The 25,302-nt window shown below is 47.1% G+C and overlaps 1 protein-coding gene across 6 annotated transcripts in view; it reads left to right on the top strand.

The window, feature by feature from the left end:
- The window catches only part of FRY (FRY microtubule binding protein), a 674,187-nt gene that overhangs the window by 583,511 nt on the left and 65,374 nt on the right, over positions 1-25,302 (top strand). For all 6 annotated transcript variants that reach the window (XM_086935130.1, XM_086935129.1, XM_086935133.1 and 3 more), the window contains exon 54: positions 3,878-4,038. In XM_086935130.1, the coding sequence (XP_086791256.1) occupies positions 3,878-4,038 (161 nt within the window). The remainder of the gene's footprint in view (positions 1-3,877; positions 4,039-25,302) is intronic.

Genomic DNA, 25,302 nt, shown 5'->3' with positions numbered 1-25,302 from the left:
GTCCCAATCACTCCCATTCTTCCCTCCACAAAGCTTTTTTCTGAATTCTCTCAGACATCTACGTCCTTTTGCTCCCCACATTTTTCTGAAATCCTCTATCTGAGTATTTCACACCTCATCTCTTTCCTTTAGGGTCATCTTTTTTTCACTCACTTCTGCAAGTACTTCCTCGCAACGCATTTATTTCTTAATTACCCTACACACGTACATAGCACACTCACTTGTAAGAACTGCATTTACTCTTACTGTCTCTCAATCAGAATGTTGATACTTTTGTGCCTTTTTTACACACTTTCGCAAAGAATCACAATTACAATTGGTATTGCTCTGTGCGATTTTCAGGTAGGCCCAGGATTGAATGAGCAAGTATTATAAACAACTTTATAACCCACTGACCGACAATTTGGTGGGCTTTAGTGCCTTCAATCTCAACTTCAGAGCGCTCATTCCTGGTCCATTATAAACACTCACCCACAATCTGAGTTCACGCAGACACGTATAAACAAATAAATTCACAATAATCACAATACAGCATTGCAAGGCTGCATGACAGGCCTCCCGAGGTGATTCGGGTGCGTAATACATTCAAATCACATAACAACATAGCAAGAAAAGATGCTACAGAAACACCACATCCTGGAAAAAGCTAGCACTCTTTAGAAATGCAATGTTTAATGGACAATTGTCCCAAAAACGTGGGTTTGTACCTAATTTTAGTAATGCAAAATTAAGTAAAACGTGAAATATTAACAAGCACTGCATCGCTGACAATACATAAATGTAGGTCCTGTAGGGACCTGTTTCAATGTCCGTTTTTAAATTCTACCGGGTCTGCGACTTTGAGGGACTCTCCCCACTTAAAGCCCTACTTACGAGCTCTTAGCATCACAGCTACATTGTGTGGGCACTGGAAGATGTTATCCATCAATCCCCAAATACATTTCATAGCAGACAGAGATAATGCTGAAGGGAGGCTTCCAGTGAACATTACAAAGGGCTACAGATGCAGAGCCTGCGGGTACAGAGAAGCGCTTCATGGCAGTAAGCGCAGTTGGTTTAGCATTGAGTTGGAGGTCGGCGAGCCTCTTCAATTACTCGTTTCTCATACTTGGATCAGTTGATTCAGCTGTGGGATGAATCATTTCACTTTTAACAAACACTTTTCGGAGTCACTCCGGTTTGTAGGCTCAAGTGAAAATCTGTGTAATTGAGAATGCATTCCCATGAAATGCTGTGGCACGTATTCTTGGCTGTGCTCTTACATTCGTATGTAGTCATTTACTGGAATATAGGAGAATTAACATCATTGTACTGCTTTTACAGCAAAATATTCCAGTGAGAATTGTTTTTCAGTGAGCACACAGCTACCAGGGCGCTCCTGTCTCCTTCATTTTATATGTTTTAATGGGAAATAAAGGGGTTTTTAACATTCAGCTCATAGGGTCTTAGTGACTCTGGGAACCCAGGAAGCTAATCCAAATGTTCCCAATTTATTTTATCAAGATGAAGTTTCTTAAAATTGTTCTAAAGGGAGTATTTCCATGTTCATTACTTATAGTGGATACCTTACATGGCGCGCTCTTTGATGTCCATTCGCCAAGACCTGCGCAATGGATTGTGCACTCATTTCCACTGTTTATTTGGTATTTATTTGTTATTTAGTAGTGTGCGAGCTCTTGATTTACTCCATGTTCACAGAAGTTTGTGAGATAGAAAGGGCTGACTGATCGCACAGAATAACAGGGTATGGTAACAGCCCTGGAGGACGGGCGAGGGTGAAATGAGATTGTGTACATACAGCAGGTACGAGAAGAAGTGATTTCAGTTGTTAAAAACATAGAATGTAGTGTTTTCCAGGGGCAGTGAGTTGCTTAATCAAGTGGTCTTATCTGCATGAGCTAATGATGGTACAAGTCTCGTGTAATGGAGAATGTTGTTCCTCACCCTTGGTTCAATGGTGCAGGAATACTTGCCCTCTGGTCTTGTTCTTTGGACACTCCTTGATTTCAGGCTTGTCAGTGTTGTGACTCCGTTCACACCAGAGGCCACATGAGGTGGTTAGTTTTTTGGTGCACCTTTTATTCAAGCCTAGTATTTCAATCTGCTATTTATTTTTCTTTAGATATGGGCTGTATTATCAAAAGTGCCCCAGGGGCTCTTTGATGTTACAGGAGTCGCAGATGCTAAGGGCTGGACAGGCCTTTTATTCCACCGGGCATTTTTTTTTTCCTTGGTGGGCGGGAACCCTTGAAGGCTGGTTCTGCAAGCACAGGGCTGCTCATGGTGCCTCTGTCACTTTCCCCTGCTCTCAGAGGGTTAATCGCAGCAGGCACAGGAGGCTTCAAGAGAGGGAGAGAGAGATGCATCAAAGAAGGAGAGAAGGTGAATGGACTGAAAGGCACGATTGCGACAGCAGATGAAAGGAATGGGGCTGGTTTGAGCATTGTTGCCAGGGCTCCTTTTGGGTCCCCAGTCTGGCTCTTCAGAAGTTTGTGCGTCCCTCTTCAATAATGGACCAGGAAGTGTATATTTTGTGCCAACACGATCACAAGAGGCCGTTCCCTCATTTGCATGGCACCAAGCTGGACAATGATCCCTATGCAAACAGGGAGGCAGATATGGGTCATTGATGATTGGCGCATCTGTGTGCCTAATGTGTGTTTTTTGTATGGTAAGTTATTTTTCCTGGTCATAGAGGTTGAGGGTGAATGGAGAGAGGTTGAAGTCTTGCAGCGCTCTGCAGGTGAATAGTAGCATCTGCACCATTTGAGGTCTTTCTATAAATATGAGGAGATGCACCAGAAAACTGTGTCCAAGTGTCCCTGTGATTTCAGGTTTGTGCAGAGATGTGGTTAATTCAGCCTCATTCTCTTGGTTGATCACTGTTAGAAACATCACCTCCTGCCTGACCGATCTCAAGATAAAGCAGAGCCCGCTGTGTTGCAGAGGGCTAGGAAATTTGTACAGTGTGTGGGCCTGGGAGCCTTTCTGTGCTTCCAGTATTTGCATATCCACACACCACCAACCCTTTCAAATTTAAAATAAGATCAAGACCACCCGAAACACGAACATCCCTCCTTTTGTAACTCAACGCTTTTTCCACTGGACAACCCAGTCCAGAAAGACTTCCCTTTTGACCCATACCATCATTTCATTCTACATCTACATTGAAACTCCCCATGCTATATCTGCCACCTTTTCTCAAATCCATACGACAGTTGGCTTGCCGGAAAAGACCCAGCTCTTCTAAGAGACACCCCCTATAGCCAGGGCCACCAGAATTGTGTGGCAGGGGTTGACAAAATTATGCGGCAAGAAGGGGCAAATTATGTGGGATAATGTGTCACATTTTGTGATAGTATAACTTCCTTATTTTGTCATTATTACACAGGTTACGACTGGCTGGACAAAGGTTTCACCTGTTTAGTACTAAGTAACACCCAAATACAAGCAACCGAAAGGGGATCCAGCCTTCCATTGCAAAGGGCCGTACACGGCAACACGTGTCACTTTGTTTTTAGAAACCTTTAATTTGTTTGAGCTAAAATTATAATTTTTTTAATCAGCAGATTATGCAGGAGATGATGGATTATGTGGCAAATGCGGCACATTTTCAATTATGAAGACACGCCACGGCCTCAAAATAGCATAATTCCAGCAGCCCTACCTATGGCTTACAAATCACACCAGTCCTGACTCTTAAACGCTAAAAGCACTACGGAGCTTGTTTTCGGTCTATAAGATACAGAACTGCATCCATTAATTCTTACAGCAGCCCCATGTAATTTATCAGTCTATGGGCATTGCAGGCTGCACCTGAGATTGACAGCTCTGTGGCTGGGGTTCTTTCCCGCTTCTAAACAGTGATGTCTTTCAGGAGGAAGGTGCCCTTGAAGAGGATGACGCAACCGTTCAAGAAGACGACCTTTCAGGGTCAATGAGCGAGATCCCAGCCGCCTTTGAATGCAATGACATCCTGGAGATGACCGAGTTGGAAGACAAAGATGAGCGCGCGCTGGAGCAGTTCGCTCTGACCAGGTAAGGAGCGACATTGTCCCTTTACAACTGGGACATGGACGTATCTATCTGCAGTTCCTAAATTCTGTGCTCTCCTCCACTTCTTGTCAACAAGATGCTGTCCCACGGGTTCCTTGGGTGGAGGGAAGCTCCGTTGCATGATCACCCTCCAGTATAAGGGGCGCGAGCCATCGCGGGGAACCTGCTGGTGGGAAGTTCTGGTGTATAGGCATTATTGTGTGCACAAAGTCTGTCAGTTTACCACTGTCCGGAAGCCAAGGCATTTTTAGTGATTGGAATTTGATGGGACGGCAGTGGCGTTTGTAGTGGTTGAGCCAGAGGGTGGTACCATACTTACCCTGGGCCAGCTTCAGGGAGATGCGGCCGCACTTGACGCTGATCTGGAGGGGGACACTGACCTCAGGGGGGGGCACTGTGTTTAGCATCAACTTAGGATTTAAAAACAGCTGATACAGAGTTCCTTGTGTGTCCATATTTAAGGCAGCAATAAAAATGTCAAAATAACTCGTGTGATTAATGTACCTGCTAAAAAGATAGATGAGTTTTGTCCAGTGGCTGTTTTGACTTGCCATAAAGTAGAGCAGATGGTTAATATGCCCGCTGCAAAGAACAGATCGGTATTTTGTGTGGATAGCTGAGTGGATTAGTAAAGCCAGCCTTTAACAGCGCTTTAAAACAAATGAAATGTATGTGAGGGGCCCTTTGCCAGGTGGTAGTGAGGGAATCTGAGGAGTAGGTGGCACTAAAAATATGGTTGCACCGGGGGCCACAAGCGCTAAAGCTGGCCCTGAACTTTCCTTTCGGTATCTTACAGACTCTGGAGGTGTGAATGTCTGCAAATACGAGGAATTAGCATAAATCAGCCTTGGAGGGCAAAAACGGGGTGGGTGCAGTTCTGAAGTAGTGTGATTGGAAGAGTGGCCTCAGTTTCCTCAAAACTTTTAAAGGGACAGAGGTCTTAACCATGTATGGGGAAATGGTAACAGTGATCAGAGGGCCACTCCAATAGTGCATATGACATCACAAACAGCAATTCCTTTTATGTTTATAAACACAAAACATTCTTCTGTAGGGTACAGTTGCACCTTGATGTGGGACATGGATATAGGTGTCCATCTTGCCTAGAAGTTCAACAGAAAACCGTGTCCAGAGATGTAGGAGAAAAGGAGCTTAGCCAAAAAGGGTTTGACATTCATAGGCCCTAATAGGCTAATCTTGTGTATGTCATTCAGGGTGGGAGTGTGTGTTGTGGGATGGCCAAAGAGCTGCCTGGTATACTGGATTGTAAAATAGTAGGGGAGGGGCTATGTTTCGTCCGTAGGTCACTGTTCTTTAAAGTCCCACCTTTCTTCATTAAGGACGGGGGAGCTTAACCAGGGTGTAATGTCTCTGTGATGGCAATCTTTGAAGAGGTGTATCTATTCAGCTCAGCGCTGATATTTATTGGCTGGGATGCCAAGGGGTGACACGTTTGACATTTCTCAGATCCTTCAAGAAACCTGAAGGAATTCCATCTGGCACTGTTGGGTGTCCAATAGACACCCACTCCTGTATGAGACCTGGGAGCTTATTTCTGGTACCCCTGTTGCTTGCGTTGTACCCAGTACATAAGAAGCCTCCTGAGGCGGCTGTCTGGTGGACCAAATGGATCAGAGTGCGCAGAACAGTCTGAGACGTGTCATAATTCTGATGCTGGCACTTACTCGGTGTAAAAAAAGGTGCAATTAATTGGCATTTTTTCTTTTTTCTGTCCCTTCTTTGACCCAACTCATTACGTATTTCCAGAAGTTGAAACCTGTTCCCTTCCTGGCCCAAATTGTCCTTCTTTTCAAATCTTTGAACGTAAGGCATTATGCTGGTGCACTTTTCTTTGAAGAACATTGGGCCTACCATGCTAGGTTTATAAGCACAGCCATGTGGTGGTGTTCTGCAATTGCATTCGCATCAGCTCATTTTTCCGGGTTACTATTTCTCGAAAGCTTGCAGAGCACTAAAAAAACAAGGCCTGGCATTTCCAGCCTTTATTAAAGGGTCTTAAATAGAGGGGGTTCATCTGAAAATGTTTGCAGAATCTATCCACGAAGTTGCATTGCATCTTTGGGAAATAAGGAGACACGTTTACCCCATTACAAGAGGCCAGTCGCATACCTGTGACCCGTCAAGCAATAGAACCATGTTCAATGATTATTACTTGCAGCAGTGCCATGTCTTCCATTTCCTATTGATACTCATTATAGAAAGAATTGTGGAATCGGGGGGTCATATAGTTTTAAGTGATGATACTACTAACAGCACGGTGTGCTGCTTCTCTGAGCTCGTAAGATGGGCTAGTAGGTTAACTCCTCGCCGCTGATATCTGATATGGTACCAGATTTTTATCTAAACTCAGCCAGCTCTATAGCGAGGGCATGGGGTGCGGGCACCCTCCTAAAGTGGCAGATTGGGAGGCCGCTCTGGATTGGTGTCAGCTGGCCGAAAAGTTGGTCTATCAGAGGATGCTGGGGATGCCCAAGAAAGTAGAAAAGGGTATGGGGCCTATGGAGGTTGTACAGGGGCCGATTGGGGGACGTCTTGGAGAGTTTACAGGCATGTAAAAAATTAAGTCTGAGTGATGATCTGCTCCGTGTGGAGGGGTGCCGTTCATATGATAATGAGTCCGGCTTGTACATGATTTTAACAGATATTGGCAAAGGTGGCGTGTTGCACATTCTCTATTACTGATCATGATTTCCATGCATGCATCTGATCTTTTATGCTGAGCAATGTTTAGTAAAAAGATGTGTAAAAAAAATAAACTCGGCAAACTCAACCGTCCATCCTTCTGAAGTAGATAAATTGAGCACAGTTACACTGGGTGATAGTTGCACCTTATATTTATAGCGCTTAGAAGTGGCTAAACTGTGGTTTTGTGCGCTAAATAAAACATACTTGATTATCATGGGCATCACCTCCAGCCATGAATATTTAATTTCCAGAAGAAACCATCACTGAAGCCCAATAATGCATCGGGGAGAAGGGTTTGAGTTTGTGTAGGAAGTAAGTGGTGGCGACGGGGTGTGCCCAGGAAGTTCCATCCACACTGGGTGAGGCCTGTTTACCTCGTCTCTCTTGTTACAACAGAGGACAATGGTAACTCGCACCACTAAACGTGTTAGCATTGGAGAAGGGAAGGGTGGCCCTGCGGTTTCTCAAGGGAGGAAGTGGTAGGGACATTGCCACAGCGTCACTTTGCAACTCTTTGGAGGCAACATCTGAGTGAAAGGCTGGCACTGAGCCAGTTCTTTTTAACACTCAGGCCAAAAGAGCACCCACCCGCCCCTGCAAGCGCCATGAGCCAGTCTGCCAGGAGTGTGCACTGGGGTGTCACAACAGAACCCAATTGTTCAGATTTGAGGCGGAGGCCTGTAGGCAGAGCTGTGTACACGTGCAGTTGGGTGTGTTAAGGCATGCATGAGGCACCACAACGCTTTACAAAAGGTAATAGAACAGAGAATACTTACTTTTAAGAAGCAACAGATACAATTATTTGACAAACCGTGGGCGTCATTGCCAAAGCCATTTGCACGCTGCTCAGCACTGTTGCCTAAATGCCTCAGTTTACAATTGTCAATTTTTTTGGGGCACATTTTCTAATATTTCACACGATGAAGTGCAGAAACCATAGTTGCTGTGATGTCTTGCGTGAGACGGAGAAAGCAGGACAGTGTCATATCTACTAAGATATGGCGCTGCTGCTCTCTTCTCTAGCACTAGCGCGCTTTCAGGCTTCCTAACGCTAAACATACGCATTATCACAATAATGAAACATGTGTGCGTGATGTTCAGCATACATTTTGTACTGGAAGGATAGCTCAGAGGTACTTTAACCCCTTGCATGCTGATGACGGCCCCCAGCCGTCATGCATCACAGTGCTCGTGTGCTGATGACGGCTGGGGGCCGTCGTGAACCCGCCCACTCTTCAAAATGGCCGCGCAGAATCGCAGCCGCGCCCAAGGGGTTAAAATGTCCCCAATAATTATATGAGCTGTAAACTGCAGCATACCAGAGGCGTAACACCGGCCCCCCGCAGCCCCTGCGGTGTGGGGGGGGCCTCAAGCTCCAGGGGGCCCCCTCGGCACTGCACTCTGGCCGGGGAGCTCCTTATTGAGCACGGAGGAGGCCCCCTCCGTTTTCGTTACGCCAGTGCAGCATACAAGCAAAGTTTGAAAGGTTTGGAGATAAAAAGACTTTGCAACCGCCTCAAGAATGCATTCTTTTTTGGTGCAATGCTCCATCTACCAGTTTTAGTAGATAGGACTTTACATCAAAAACCATAGCTGGTAGCGTTCATGGAAACACCCACGTACCACCCATGGAGCACCCCATTAGCTTAAAAGAGTGCAGAGCACTACTTAAGTTACTTTTAGACAGCTTTCCAACCCAAAAAGGTGTGATCTAAAAAGTAAATAATTGTTCAAGACTTTCCACTGGTTTCCCTCACTTTTTGTGACTTTGCACAGGCAAAGAACTTTCATAAATCTGCCCCTTGGTATTCTCTAAGGCTGGATTTGCATTCATAAACATCATTTTCTCATACACATCTTTAGTTTTTGCCAACACAGCACTTGCGAAAGGGCTTTCATTATTTACCATTTGTTGGCTTGCTTTTCACTCTCTCCTCTTTGCTTTTTATTGGTTATTACATGCAGTTTCATGTCTCCCTTTGTCTTCCCTAGTGTGTTTGTGTTTTCTGTGGAGCATGGATCAAGTACCTCTTCCTTTTGAAGTCTTCATCAACTACTTTTGTTTCTGGTACTTTTTTTCGTCCTTGACATGCACTCTTAGAGAGTGTATATGTTTGCTGTCCCTCTCCTTTACCCCAGCCCTCCTCCCACTCTCATTCTTTACCAACCACCTCCCGTTCTCTGTTCCTTTACATCTTCCTTCCTCCCTCAGTTCATTTTCAGTCACCCCAGCCCTTCTCGCTCCGTCGGTTTTTATCCTCCTCCGGCCTTTTTTTTTCTCCATTCTGTTGTATTTCATCCCCTCTCCTGTTCTCCATTGTGTGAAACCCACCCCCATTCTGTTTTTTCATCCTCCCCCCTCTTTTTCTCACCAACCCTGCCCGCCCCATTCCACTGTCCTTAGTTTACCACACACACCCTCCGCCTTCATGTTGCTTGTTCCCTTCCCAACCCTGTGCTGTTTTGAAACATACCGCACACAGCTTTAATAAAAACAAAAAATGCTAACAAAACGATCAACACTGTCCACGTCATAACATTAAAAAAATTTTACAATGTCATGTGGCACAGCAGCTTGTGCTGCTGTGCAACATGTAAACAAACACTGACAAAGCCGAAAGATCTTGCATAGGCGAAAACTATTGGCTTTGCCAATGGTTGTTGTGAGAGGAAATATTCTACCAAAGGTAGGTAAATGGTTCTGCTGGATAACAGTTTGTGTTAAGGGCAGAAGTAAATCTGTATTGAGGCTGAGAATGGGGAGGAAACACTCTCGGAAAGGATTTTTCCACAGAGAAAAATATTTTCCTTGTGGAGAAAAAAATAATAAATTGCAATTGCACTGCAACCTTGTATATATTCATCCATACATTTGCAGATTTGAACATGCTTTTTGTATGGTCATAAAATTACTTACCAAAAGGATTCTAGGAGCACTCCTGGGACCTTGCAACTGTGAATAAATAAAGTAAATATCCGACTTTTCTGTGAATTGCGTTCAGTATGATTAACATATCAAAACTGTAGAAAATGCTTAGGAATTATGTGAAAAAAGGTAATTGATTACTTATCACAAAAAAAATGTTAGTACAACTATCTTAAACTTAAATATCTGAAAGAGACTATTCTTTATAGATTCCTTACCTTAGAATTACCCCCAGGCGTCAGACTGGATCCAGAGAGTTTTTCTTCAGCAGTAACCCTGTACGTCGGTAGGTGGCGTCGGTTGACTCTGCATTCGTAGTTGGCGTTGTGATCGCCGGAATGACGTTGCGGTTTCTACTTAGACCCCATTCCTGTGTGCTGACGTCAGTTCTTTCTTTTTCCGTGCCAGCCAGCGCAGATCCGGAGAGGTCAGTACCCTTAGTCATTTTTTGACTAGTGATTTTTTTACTTTTGTCAACATCTTTCTTGAGTCCTTCGACTCCTATTGCACGTAGGAATGTCAATATATCAAAAAAAGTCTTGATTGTACACAGACACGTAATCTTTCCAAGGGTCCCAAAGGCAGGGTAGTGAATTCTCCACCCAAAAGCTGGCTTCTGAAGAATGCCACTAGCAGCCGAACCTTGGTGTCCAACTTTAAATGTTTGTTAATCCACCCTCCTTGTACCCCCACATGTTAGTGCAGAGGTCTTCAAACTTTTCCAGGTTGAGCCCCCCCAGCTGAATTCCCCCAGATGTTGGGCCCCCCCACCACCCGACAGAAACCTCGGGAATCCGGCACACCACATGATCGACTGCCACGCGCACACCACGGGCCATATCCGGCAAACAATGCTCAACACAACAAGAGTGCCTAGCAAACTGCAGGCCTGTGAGTGGGTGTGACGAAACGACAGAGGTATACCAGACAGCTCAAAAAACAATCCTCCAAGACAAAATGTGCGCTAATTCTCCCCACTAGGATGTCCTGCCTTACACAGGACACAGATCAACAACAACACCACCAACATGAATGTGACGGGTGTGTCGGTGCCCAGCCACACCTAGACTCTCAATCTGTGGGTGAATCCCTGCCACTGCCATCCTCAGGCTGTGCTCCACATCCAGTTCTAAACGGTACCTAGTCTTCAACACCGCAAGTGCTGAGAACCCAATCTCACAAACTCCCCAACAAATAAACAAATACATTGTAGAATGTAAAGCACCATGCACAAGTGAACCAAAGGGAGGACCGCCGTGATGAACCCACTATAAGGAACACACCATGGGTGCTTCACCAAGCGGAACCCAAAACATGGAACCCGACCTTGCCCATGGGGGCCCCGCATTCAAGTAGCAGCTGGACGTCACGCAAAATGTCACACGCATGATGCATAGATCCCACACATGAGCACACATAGAATACAGAACAGTAACACATAGGCAAGGGAGCAGCCAAACAATTCAAATACCTTCCACTCTGAACCACAGCTCTCATGGCACCAAGAAAGCAAAGGAAGTCATCACAACCCTACCCATCCATCATGTACACCTTGTTATCCACCAACTCCCCCACCATTCATTCCGTCCCTCCATCTGAGCCCCATCCACATCCAAACCCCTTCAACCACTTGCAAACCCATCCACCTTCCATCCCTCCATCCATCATCTCACCTCTTCATCCCTCCATCACCCCCTCACCCATCAATCCATCATCCATCCATCCCTTCACCCAATCTATCCCCTCACCTATCCATCCACTCTTCCACCCATCCATCCACCCACTCATCCATCCAACCATTCACCCAAGCTATCCTCCCACTCATCCATCCACTCCTCCACTCATCCATCCACTCTTCCACCCATCCATCCACTCCTCCACCCATCCATCCACTCATCCATCCAACCACCCACCCTCTCACCCATCCAGCCATCCCCCCACCCACTCATCCATCCACCCAGTCACTCATCCGTCCCCCCACTCATCCCCCCACTCATCCATCCACCCATCCATCCTGCTCTCCACCCTCCCCCCCCACTCATGCATGCACTCTCTGACCCATCCATCTCCATGCTCCTCTCCTCGCCCATCCATGCACACACCTGCCCATCCACTCTGCCAATCATTCATCCATGTCATCACTCATCCATCCATCCATCCTCCCCCTCTCTCTCCATTCCCCCCTCACCCAGCCACCCATCCCTCCATCCACCCTTCCCTCCATCCACCCTTCACCCATCCACCCACTCATCCATCCACTCATCCACTCATGAATCCATCCATTGACCACTCATCCACCCCTTCACTCCTCCATCCATCCCTCCGTCCATCCACCCTCCTCAATCACCCATCCATCCCCACATCCACCCCTTCACTCATCCATCCATTAATTCATCCCTTCACCCATCAATACATCAATCCATCCATCACCTCTCTCATCCATCCACCCACCGACTCGTCCACCATCCACCCCCCCCCATCGATCCATCCACCATTTCACTGATCCATCCACCCCTTCACCCATCCATCTACCCTTCCAACCATACACACATCATCCACTCCCATCCATCCCTCCACTCATGCATCCATCCTCTCTCCCACCATCCATTCACCCCTTCACTCACCATCCATCCCCTCACTCATCCATCCACCCCCCACCCATACATCCACCACTCCACCCTCACACCTTTTATGATTAAAATTCGAATCTGCAGACCAACATCCCTGAACACCGGGTGCCCACACAAAGATCCTCATGAGTTGAGGACCGCAGACCAGAGCCCACTGTCCCGATTCATGGCCCAAACCCGGATTGCAACCTCTCCCTCCCTTCCCAAAATAACTGAAGGACTCCCGCCCCCCCAACTCCCCCTCACTCCCACCCCCCTTGAAAGGCTGGGGCCCTGGACCAGAGCCCGCCCTGCCCTTGCCTCAAAACCTCTGCGAAACCATCTCTCCCTTCTGGGAAGAGCTAACTCTCCCAGGAGGGGGTTAATTCACAGAGCTGACAGCTGCAGTGGGAGGCAAGGGGTCTCCTCTGCTAAAACTGAAAGCGTGTCTGTTTGTTTGCTTTCGTTTTTTATCAGAGGAGACCCCTGCCTCGCACGCTGTCGACTCCGTGAATTGGCCCCCTCCTGGGAGAATCACCCAGACAAAGAAACGGGCACAAAGGGAAGATCGAAGTGGAGCCTGCGCCCCCCCTGGGATGGCGCCACGCCCCCCCAGGGGGGCGCGCCCCACAGATTGAAGAACCCTGTGTTAGTGTTTACAAGAAAAAATTTGTGAAAGGTCTGAAAGTACCTCACGTAAGCATCACCAAGAGAGCTGCTAGTAAGTCCTCACCAGTTTCCTCACGGTTTTCATCATTGGTGACTTTCAAAACCATGAAGAAATTAAATAAGTTGCTAGTAAACGTTTTAGGAGATGTAGAAAAAAAGAAAGACGGGACAAATAGTGATGTGTGAAAGGATGCACAACGAAGTCGCACCTGATTCCCTCTCAGAAGCTCCTTTTCATCGGAGCAGTTCTGGATACAGCGCAGTTTTGGGTTTATCCTTCCGAGCAGCAAGTCCAGGATATTCGGGCTATGATACTGATGTTTCAACCTCTATCCCGGGTTTCAATGAGATTGATCTTGAGGTGCTGAGCCTCATGGCCTCCTGCATCCTGCTGGTGGATCATGCCAGGTGGCATGTGCAGGCCCTGCAGTGGGACCTAAAGTTTCAGTGGGGGCATCATCAGGGGAATCTTTTCAATGTCATTCAGATCTCGGAGGGCACCTCACATCAATTGCAGTGGTGGCTAACGAACCAGAATTGGGTCAACGGCAGATCCCTCTCCCTTCCCCAATCAGACTTCACAGTGACAGATGCATCACTTCTGGGATGGGATGGCCACATGGGAGAGGCGGAGATCAGAGACCCCTGGTCTCTGGTGGAGTCCGGGCTCCACAACAACTGCTGGAGCTCTGGGTGATTCGTCTTGCTCTGAAAGCATTCCTTTCTTCTGTCAAAGGACGAGTAGTGCAGGTCTTCAAGGACAACACCACCGCCATGTGGTACTGCAACAAACAGTGCGGCGGGGTTGTGGACCCTATGTCAAGAGGCTCTCCGCCTCTGGATGTGGCTGGAACATCAGGGCATGTCCCTGGTGGTTCAACACCTGACAGGTTCACTGAACGCCAGGGCGGATGAACTCAGCTGCTGGTGCATGACTGATCACGAATGGCGTCTTCACTCGGAGGTAGTGCAAGGGCGTCTTCACTTGGAGGTGGTGAAAGGTCTCTTTCAGCAGTGGGGAGAGCCTTGGTTTGATCTGTTTACCACCGAAGAGAATGCGCAATGTCAGCAGCTCTGCACGTTGGAATTTCCAAGGCGGCACTCGCTCGGCGACACTTTTCGTCGGCAGTAGAATTGCGGTCTTGTATACGCCTTTCCGCCTATACCACTACTGCCCATAGTGCTTAAGAAGATCAAGCGCGACTGGGCCTAAATCATTCTTGTGGCTCAGGATTGGACACAAAGTCTGGTATCCCGAGCTCTTGAACATGGCCATCGATCCTCCGATAAGACTGCCTCTTCGGGAGGATCTTCTGTCGCAGCAGTAGGGGAAGGTCCTCCACCCGAACATATCCAGCCTCCACCTCCTTGCGTGGAGATTGAGTGATGACAGTTGACAGCTTTTGATCTTCCTCCCGAAGTTTGTAATGTCATCTTTGCAGCCAGACGTCCCTCCACTAAAACGGTATACACCTGTAAATCGAACACATTTGTGACATGGTGCACAGCAAAGGCTGTGGATCCCCTTTCTGCCCCTCTTTCAGAGGTTCTCCGCTTCATTCCTTCTTTGGCCCAGCAATGCTCTACTCTGGGTACCCTTAAAGGCTATCTTTCGGCCATTTCGGCCTTTCTTTGCCTTCCTGATCAGCCATCTCTTTTCAAGTCCCCTATTGTAAATAGATTTCTTAAGGGCATTACTCACCTCTTTCCGCCTATTCCTTTCGTAATACCCCAGTGGGACTGGAATCTGGTTGTAACTTACCTTATGTGTGTTCCTTTCGAGCTGCTACATAATTGTCCTCTCAGACTCTTGACCTCAAAGACTGCTTTTCTAGTTGCCATCACCTCTGCTCGCAGGTTGAGTGAACTTTGGGCTCTTTCTTCTTAAACCTCCTTTCCTTGCTGATCATCTGGACAAGGTTGTCCTTCGAACTAGACCTTCTTTTCTTCCCAAAGTGGTACCTCTTTCCACATAGGACAGACAATCACTTTGCTCACCTTCTTCCCGCCCCTGCACCCGCCCAAGGAGGAGGAGAGACTCCACCATCTGGATCCAAAATGTGCATTATCCTTTTATTTGGATCGCACAAAACAATTCCAGTTGGTCGATCAACTCTTTGTTGGCTATATGGACGCCAAGAAAGGTCGGGCTGTGCAAAAACGGACCATCTCTCGATAGGTCGTCCTTTGCATTAAGATCTGCTACTCAGTGGTGAAAAAGGAGCCTCCGTTAGGGCTGCGCGCCCATATCCACCAGGGCGACAGCAGCCACTACTGCTTTGGGATGTGGAGTTCCCCTCAGTGACATCTGTCAGGCAGCCACGTGGGAATCACTGCACACATTCACTAAACATTACTACCTGGGTAGTCTGTTCCGGAGAGACGGCTTCTTTGGCCGTTCAGTTCTCCAGGACTTTCTGGTGTGTACTTAGTTTGCAGGCCCTCTTCCGGGGTTGGTATTGCTAGGGTATCTATTCTAAGGTAAGGAATCTATAACTAATAGTCTCTTTCAGATGAACAAGTTACTTACCTTCGATAACAATATATCTGTAAGAGACATATATTAGTTATAGATTCCTTACCGCCCCACCCATCCTCCCCGTTCTGCGAACTGACTTCTTGAGTAAGGGACTCCCTTTCAGGGCCCTAGTTTTGTGCACCAGTGCATAGTGTCTTGCATAGCTCTGCACTTCTGGCATGGAATGTTGTGTAAAGGACTGACGTCAGCACGCAGGGGCGGCGTCTAAGTAGATGTCATTTTAGCGATCACAATGCCAATGACGATCCCGGAGTCACCCGCCACGCAGGGGTACTGCTGAAGAAAAATTCTCCGGATCCAGTCTGACGCCTGGGGGTTATTATAAGGTATGGAATCTATAACTAACATATGTCTCTTACAAATATATCGTTACCGAAGGTAAGTGACTTGTTCTTCAGATCTGTTAATCCGAATACTCACATGATGTCGTCTCACCACAGAAAATCATACAAGAGCTTGGCAGCACTATCACATGAAGACATTTTACTTCATATTAATCAGGTGTTAGTCACCAATGTGGTCCCAATGTGTTCTGGTTGTTGTAGCTCATAATTGCATTGCAGGATTCCTTAGCACTTCTGATTAGCAGTAACAACTGTGAAATACTAACATCAAAAGACTTTGCGGGATATGCAATGCCTGCAATGATTAGATTACAAGGAAATTTATTGCAAAATTCGGTAAAATGGGTGTTCCCTTATTCGAGGGCTACCTAGCTATTGAGAGATTTAACAGTTCAGAGATTTGTAGCATGTTGCTGGATTAAACACCAAGTATATAAGTTTATTAGAACAGGCCTGCCTGTAAGCAGGGTAAATAGCAAAAACAAATGTAGAAAATAATTCATAATGCACTGGCGGGCTCATCGAGATCTCAGCTGCAACACATATATCCCGAAGAGTTACACATGCAGTTGAGGCAGCATCATGTATGTAATAGAATTACTGGATTCTTTTAAGGATATGGTAGTGAACTTTTTACCTTTACTCTTCAGTTGCTTGCTCACAACACGAAATAACTGAAATCCACACATTTAACTGTAAGCACTACATTATCTTCACATTCTGGGGTAGGATTAAGAGTTTAATCTGTAGTCAAATTATCATTTTGGACAAAATATCCCAAAACATTGTCAACTTCTTAAGCCTTTTTCATGACTAAGATCCACCATAGCTCTTTCCTCAGAAACCTCAGAGCCACTTATCAGCCAAACCTGGTCTGAATACGTCATGGCAGCCTACTTTCCATCAAAACCTGGTATTAAAAACACAAAATCTGAAATAAATTGGCATTGTAAGTCTTAACAAACTCCCATTGCACAGTTGTCTATCCACTTGCTATCAAATGTCAGTCTAATCAAAGAAGGGATCATAGTTGCATTCAAAGCCTTCATAAAATCCAGATTTTCCCTCACAATTAGGTAGGATTATTGACATTTTACATTCATACAAGAGGCAAACATTATACCTGTTCAAAGCTTACTTTTTAGCCTACAAAACTACCTAATCGATAGGCATAAAGCTTTATCTAGGAAAAATGGTCCACCTTTATCGATCTGCTATCTTCAGAGCTTCTAAGGAAAGCCTCTAACGCCATTGCTTCCTCAAATTAATGCGCCACAGACATGAAAGAAACGCACCTTCGCATCACACACTCGACCGACCTAACTTACGTCAAAAACGGCATGGGAGCCGAATAGCTTTCTATTTTATATCACCAGCTGCCCATAGGTTATAGATTGAAGACTCGGCGTCCTACTTTTACAGGCACTGTTCCACTGGCCATCTCAGACGATCAGTGAAAAATGGGTTGGACCTTTGCCTACAGGAAATGTAGTGTTTCAAATGGAATCTTCATGTGTGCTGGGAATTGTATTGTGAGAAAGTTCTGGGAATGGCAACTGCAGCCAGTTTGAGGACACCTGTTAAGCGGTTACATTGTTCTGTGTAAGAAAATCTAATCATACGCTACTTTTATTAACAAGAGAAAAATGAACAGCCTGTGAACCACCGATTCAGCTGGCAGGAATTCCACTAAAAAACTGGGAGTGAAGCTTGCTCAATGCGTAAAGGCAGGACTCACATTTATAGCATTTTGTATACACTTCTGCAGTGGGGATCACTCAGTGCAGCTAAACAAAGGAAGCATGCAGGTGTCCAAGACGAAGGTCATGAGAAATGAAGAAGTTGACCTTCAGTTGTAACAAGAATGTAAATATTTTTGGCTGAGGAAGCTAGTCAATGCATTCTTCTTTTGGGAGCCAAGATGCACAAGAAGGGCCGAACGAGTCCGAATGAAGCACTTCCTTCAGGCATTTGTTAGTTTGAGCCGAAAAACATGCCTGAAGGAAGTTAAAGTTAACAGAGTTGATAGAAAGTTATTAGAAATAACAATTTCACAGTTCCCAGTAGAATTTCTTTCTGTGGTTGAGGAGTGTCCACATTCTTCTTTACATTGGCGACAAATTTCTAACGAGTTAACATGCAAACACCAAACCGAGTGCAGGCTGGGTGCTGCCAGCCTGCATTGACAAGCAAGGAACCAATAGCACACTCTTCTCTTCAAGCCCAGTAGCTGAAGGGAATAATGCATCTGCTACAACTCAGAGGAGTCCTGCTTGTTCTGAGGTCAATAAAATGCACGTGAATGTGCTGGATAATGTTGACACCCCGTATACGTGACAATTCATGGCTGCAAGACTGTGGCTTTAAACGCTAAATAAAATAAGCTATTATAATTGTGTTTTTTCTTTTTACCTTCTTTACTGATTTATGGCCAATCCCAAATCTGCAGACATTTATATATGAGGCTTTTTGTGTTTCCAAAAACAAAGGTGACAGCCATACTTACTTTTTTTTTTTAATTCAAGATGGTACTTCACACTCAACTTTTGCAGAATCTAGTGTGAAATAGATGTCTACCGTTTGGAGCTATGTTTTGCTATTAGCCTGAAAGTAGACTAACATAGAAACAGTGGTGTGGCTAGGGTACCATGGCCTTAATGCAAGTCAGGAAAATGGACCCCCTACCCGAGTGGTTGCCCTAATAATGAAGAAGTTATGCCTGCACACCTCCCTCCATGGATGCATTCGAACCTGGTGCACCAATTATAGTGATGCACCAACCTCTGCATCTGTACCCTACCTTGTACCCTGGATTCAATCCCTAAACTCTACAACCCTTTTCTCTCTTCATTGCCTCTCCACCCACATTCTCTCCAGTGAGCTGTATCTATTTATCCCTTTCACTCTCCTCGTGCCACTAGGCTCATGTTCATCTGGTACCACTTTCTCCTGAGCTCTACATCTTTTCTCGTATATCTTCACTTTCCCCTGCCTCTCTAACTCGCTATTTTCCATCCATCACCCTCCCTGCACTCTCCCCTTTATCTCTCTGCTTCCCTTCCCCTAGCTTTTAATTCCTCAATCTTTCAATTCTGTTCTTTCTTCTCGTTCTCTTGCCTTCACAGTTTCTCTTGTTTGTCCCACTCAACCTCCGTCTTCTCTCCCCTCTCTTTCACTCCCTTGAACCCTTCTATACTTCCTTGTACGTCTCCAATCCTCTCTTTTCCTTAGTACCTCTTACTCTTGACCCTTTCATTTGCTCTTGCCTCTGTTCTTTCCTGCATATCTCTGATATTCTCTATCTTTCTCCACTTTGTTTCCTGTGTCGGTTCACCCCCTCTGATTCACTCTCTGCAATCCCTTTTGTCGCTGCATTCTTGCCTAGATCCTGTCATGCATTTCTCTTTCAGTACCCGCATCTCTTCATTCTCCTTTGCTTATCCCTTGCTCTCGCCACCTCTTCATTCTATGCCCTCACCATCTCTCCATCCTCTTCTCATAACTCTTGCTCTCGCCACCTCTTCATTCTATGCCCTCACCATCTCTCCATCCTCTTCTCATAACCCTTGCTCTCGCCACCTCTTCATTCTATGCCCTCACCATCTCTCCATCCTCTTCTCATAACCCTTGCTCTCGCCACCTCTTCATTCTATGCCCTCACCATCTCTCCATCCTCTTCTCATAACCCTTGCTCTCGCCACCTCTTCATTCTATGCCCTCACCATCTCTCCATCCTCTTCTCCTAACCCTTGCTCTCGCCACCTCTTCATTCTATGCCCTCACCATCTCTCCATCCTCTTCTCATAACCCTTGCTCTCGCCACCTCTTCATTCTATGCCCTCACCATCTCTCCATCCTCTTCTCATAACCCTTGCTCTCGCCACCTCTTCATTCTATGCCCTCACCATCTCTCCATCCTCTTCTCATAACCCTTGCTCTCGCCACCTCTTCATTCTATGCCCTCACCATCTCTCCATCCTCTTCTCATAACCCTTGCTCTCGCCACCTCTTCATTCTATGCCCTCACCATCTCTCCATCCTCTTCTCATAACCCTTGCTCTCGCCACCTCTTCATTCTATGCCCTCACCATCTCTCCATCCTCTTCTCATAACCCTTGCTCTCGCCACCTCTTCATTCTATGCCCTCACCATCTCTCCATCCTCTTCTCATAACCCTTGCTCTCGCCACCTCTTCATTCTATGCCCTCACCATCTCTCCATCCTCTTCTCCTAACCCTTGCTCTCGCCACCTCTTCATTCTATGCCCCCACCATCTCTCCATCCTCTTCTCATAACCCTTGCTCTCGCCACCTCTTCATTCTATGCCCCCACCATCTCTCCATCCTCTTCTCATAACCCTTGCTCTCGCCACCTCTTCATTCTATGCCCCCACCATCTCTCCATCCTCTTCTCCTAACCCTTGCTCTCGCCACCTCTTCATTCTATGCCCTCACCATCTCTCCATCCTCTTCTCCTAACCCTTGCTCTCGCCACCTCTTCATTCTATGCCCTCACCATCTCTCCATCCTCTTCTCATAACCCTTGCTCTCGCCACCTCTTCATTCTATGCCCTCACCATCTCTCCATCCTCTTCTCATAACCCTTGCTCTCGCCACCTCTTCATTCTATGCCCTCACCATCTCTCCATCCTCTTCTCATAACCCTTGCTCTCGCCACCTCTTCATTCTATGCCCTCACCATCTCTCCATCCTCTTCTCCTAACCCTTGCTCTCGCCACCTCTTCATTCTATGCCCTCACCATCTCTCCATCCTCTTCTCCTAACCCTTGCTCTCGCCACCTCTTCATTCTATGCCCTCACCATCTCTCCATCCTCTTCTCATAACCCTTGCTCTCGCCACCTCTTCATTCTATGCCCTCACCATCTCTCCATCCTCTTCTCATAACCCTTGCTCTCGCCACCTCTTCATTCTATGCCCTCACCATCTCTCCATCCTCTTCTCATAACCCTTGCTCTCGCCACCTCTTCATTCTATGCCCTCACCATCTCTCCATCCTCTTCTCCTAACCCTTGCTCTCGCCACCTCTTCATTCTATGCCCTCACCATCTCTCCATCCTCTTCTCCTAACCCTTGCTCTCGCCACCTCTTCATTCTATGCCCTCACCATCTCTCCATCCTCTTCTCCTAACCCTTGCTCTCGCCACCTCTTCATTCTATGCCCTCACCATCTCTCCATCCTCTTCTCCTAACCCTTGCTCTCGCCACCTCTTCATTCTATGCCCTCACCATCTCTCCATCCTCTTCTCATAACCCTTGCTCTCGCCACCTCTTCATTCTATGCCCTCACCATCTCTCCATCCTCTTCTCATAACCCTTGCTGTCGCCACCTCTTCATTCTATGCCCTCACCATCTCTCCATCCTCTTCTCATAACCCTTGCTCTCGCCACCTCTTCATTCTATGCCCTCACCATCTCTCCATCCTCTTCTCCTAACCCTTGCTCTCGCCACCTCTTCATTCTATGCCCTCACCATCTCTCCATCCTCTTCTCCTAACCCTTGCTCTCGCCACCTCTTCATTCTATGCCCTCACCATCTCTCCATCCTCTTCTCCTAACCCTTGCTCTCGCCACCTCTTCATTCTATGCCCTCACCATCTCTCCATCCTCTTCTCCTAACCCTTGCTCTCGCCACCTCTTCATTCTATGCCCTCACCATCTCTCCATCCTCTTCTCCTAACCCTTGCTCTCGCCACCTCTTCATTCTATGCCCTCACCATCTCTCCATCCTCTTCTCCTAACCCTTGCTCTCGCCACCTCTTCATTCTATGCCCTCACCATCTCTCCATCCTCTTCTCCTAACCCTTGCTCTCGCCACCTCTTCATTCTATGCCCCCACCATCTCTCCATCCTCTTCTCATAACCCTTGCTCTCGCCACCTCTTCATTCTATGCCCTCACCATCTCTCCATCCTCTTCTCATAACCCTTGCTCTCGCCACCTCTTCATTCTATGCCCTCACCATCTCTCCATCCTCTTCTCATAACCCTTGCTCTCGCCACCTCTTCATTCTATGCCCTCACCATCTCTCCATCCTCTTCTCATAACCCTTGCTCTCGCCACCTCTTCATTCTATGCCCCCACCATCTCTCCATCCTCTTCTCATAACCCTTGCTCTCGCCACCTCTTCATTCTATGCCCCCACCATCTCTCCATCCTCTTCTCATAACCCTTGCTCTCGCCACCTCTTCATTCTATGCCCTCACCATCTCTCCATCCTCTTCTCATAACCCTTGCTCTCGCCACCTCTTCATTCTATGCCCCCACCATCTCTCCATCCTCTTCTCATAACCCTTGCTCTCGCCACCTCTTCATTCTATGCCCCCACCATCTCTCCATCCTCTTCTCATAACCCTTGCTCTCGCCACCTCTTCATTCTATGCCCCCACCATCTCTCCATCCTCTTCTCATAACCCTTGCTCTCGCCACCTCTTCATTCTATGCCCCCACCATCTCTCCATCCTCTTCTCATAACCCTTGCTCTCGCCACCTCTTCATTCTATGCCCTCACCATCTCTCCATCCTCTTCTCATAACCCTTGCTCTCGCCACCTCTTCATTCTATGCCCTCACCATCTCTCCATCCTCTTCTCATAACCCTTGCTCTCGCCACCTCTTCATTCTATGCCCTCACCATCTCTCCATCCTCTTCTCATAACCCTTGCTCTCGCCACCTCTTCATTCTATGCCCTCACCATCTCTCCATCCTCTTCTCATAACCCTTGCTCTCGCCACCTCTTCATTCTATGCCCCCACCATCTCTCCATCCTCTTCTCATAACCCTTGCTCTCGCCACCTCTTCATTCTATGCCCCCACCATCTCTCCATCCTCTTCTCCTAACCCTTGCTCTCGCCACCTCTTCATTCTATGCCCTCACCATCTCTCCATCCTCTTCTCCTAACCCTTGCTCTCGCCACCTCTTCATTCTATGCCCTCACCATCTCTCCATCCTCTTCTCCTAACCCTTGCTCTCGCCACCTCTTCATTCTATGCCCTCACCATCTCTCCATCCTCTTCTCATAACCCTTGCTCTCGCCACCTCTTCATTCTATGCCCTCACCATCTCTCCATCCTCTTCTCATAACCCTTGCTCTCGCCACCTCTTCATTCTATGCCCTCACCATCTCTCCATCCTCTTCTCATAACCCTTGCTCTCGCCACCTCTTCATTCTATGCCCTCACCATCTCTCCATCCTCTTCTCATAACCCTTGCTCTCCCCACCTCTTCATTCTATGCCCTCACCATCTCTCCATCCTCTTCTCATAACCCTTGCTCTCGCCACCTCTTCATTCTATGCCCTCACCATCTCTCCATCCTCTTCTCATAACCCTTGCTCTCGCCACCTCTTCATTCTATGCCCTCACCATCTCTCCATCCTCTTCTCATAACCCTTGCTCTCGCCACCTCTTCATTCTATGCCCTCACCATCTCTCCATCCTCTTCTCATAACTCTTGCTCTCGCCACCTCTTCATTCTATGCCCCCACCATCTCTCCATCCTCTTCTCATAACCCTTGCTCTCGCCACCTCTTCATTCTATGCCCTCACCATCTCTCCATCCTCTTCTCATAACCCTTGCTCTCGCCACCTCTTCATTCTATGCCCTCACCATCTCTCCATCCTCTTCTCATAACCCTTGCTCTCGCCACCTCTTCATTCTATGCCCTCACCATCTCTCCATCCTCTTCTCCTAACCCTTGCTCTCGCCACCTCTTCATTCTATGCCCTCACCATCTCTCCATCCTCTTCTCCTAACCCTTGCTCTCGCCACCTCTTCATTCTATGCCCTCACCATCTCTCCATCCTCTTCTCATAACCCTTGCTCTCGCCACCTCTTCATTCTATGCCCTCACCATCTCTCCATCCTCTTCTCATAACCCTTGCTCTCGCCACCTCTTCATTCTATGCCCTCACCATCTCTCCATCCTCTTCTCATAACCCTTGCTCTCGCCACCTCTTCATTCTATGCCCCCACCATCTCTCCATCCTCTTCTCATAACTCTTGCTCTCGCCACCTCTTCATTCTATGCCCCCACCATCTCTCCATCCTCTTCTCATAACTCTTGCTCTCGCCACCTCTTCATTCTATGCCCACACTATCTCTCCTTTCTCCCCATTATTTCTTTATTATGTTTTGCAGCTGTATTATTTTCTTGACTGTGCCCAGCTCCTCACCCTGGCGTGGACTCCCTCACTCCTCCAGTGTAAACCGTGCCAGGCCCCAGTTATCCACCTGGTGCAGGCCACCTCTCGGCCTTTATGTCGCTGCGTTGCTTTTTCTACCCCCTGCATAGAGATATTTTGGGATGTCTGCCAAGCAGACCAGCAGCCCTCGTGTGATCTGTGCTTTCTACTTCTGACACCCGTGGACTTCCGGCCTTTGTGAGAAGGAAACCCCCATCCTGTGAAACACTTTTTAAAGAGAATACACCTCAAAGCACTGCCTTGAGGAGAAGGCAGCGCGCCCCGCTGTCTATACAATTTGTGCAACTTTTAGAAAATAAATACTTGCCACAGAGTTCACTGGAACACTGTGTCGCCAGACTGCCAAGCAGGGACCTTAGACACCAGCACACCTGTGCCCTCCACCACTTGGGCATGTTCCAGCAGCCCCTGCCTAGTGCAAGAGTCAAGTGAGTTATATAAAGGCAGCTAAGCCTTGCAATTGCTACCAAAAAGTTGATATTTGGAAGCCCTGTGATTAGAGCAGCCTGGCTACTCATCTTTTAAATGCGAGTATGTTGCTAGCTTTTGTTGGTACCACCAATTAATGTTCATTAACATGATCCAACCCTCCCCTCTCGAAGAAAAGGGAATAATGGCTTCTGCTTCCTTCAATCTCCACTCGACTGTCAGTTCATAAGCATGAGAGAGTTGTCCCCGGCGGCTGCCTCTGCACCACTCAGACACCTGGGTTAGATGTGCCCTAAATGGTGATACATCAGCTATGGAGGCATGAGAAGTAGATTTGCCCATGCCACCTAAGACCGCTGGAAATTCAAAATCACTATTCTAAGAACCCATAAAATGAGAGTCGTGGGTTGGCAAGCCTAAAAGAGGGTGGAGTCATGAAGCACCTTGTTTGATAAGCTGTGCAGTGTGATAGCAAAACTGTTCCACCTTACTTCATTGGTCTCTTCAAGATAGCGCTCTTGGTTAAGGCTCATGCAGCCGAGATCTAGGTGTATGGAGAAAGTTTTGGGGTATAGTGCTGCAAAGGTATCTCAGGCGTTTGAGGCACTTGCGGGGGCAATCTGTGCCTGCAGCTGAAGACAGAGTTCACAGATTTGTGTTTGTTGCAAGACTGCTCAGTGGGTCAATGCTTTTGTTGCAGGGATCCTTGTGTGGCCTGCAGGTTACAAGTTACAGTCCAGGTCATATAGCTCAGAGAGTAATGCGCCTTCCTCAAACAGTTGCCTTTAAACCTGCAAGGCAT

This window comes from Lissotriton vulgaris, chromosome 8, assembly GCF_964263255.1.
Source record: "Lissotriton vulgaris chromosome 8, aLisVul1.2, whole genome shotgun sequence".
In the NCBI taxonomy this organism is placed as follows: Eukaryota; Metazoa; Chordata; class Amphibia; order Caudata; family Salamandridae; genus Lissotriton; species Lissotriton vulgaris.
Note: the sequence above shows the minus strand (reverse complement) of the source record. Positions and strands in the feature narration are given on the sequence as shown.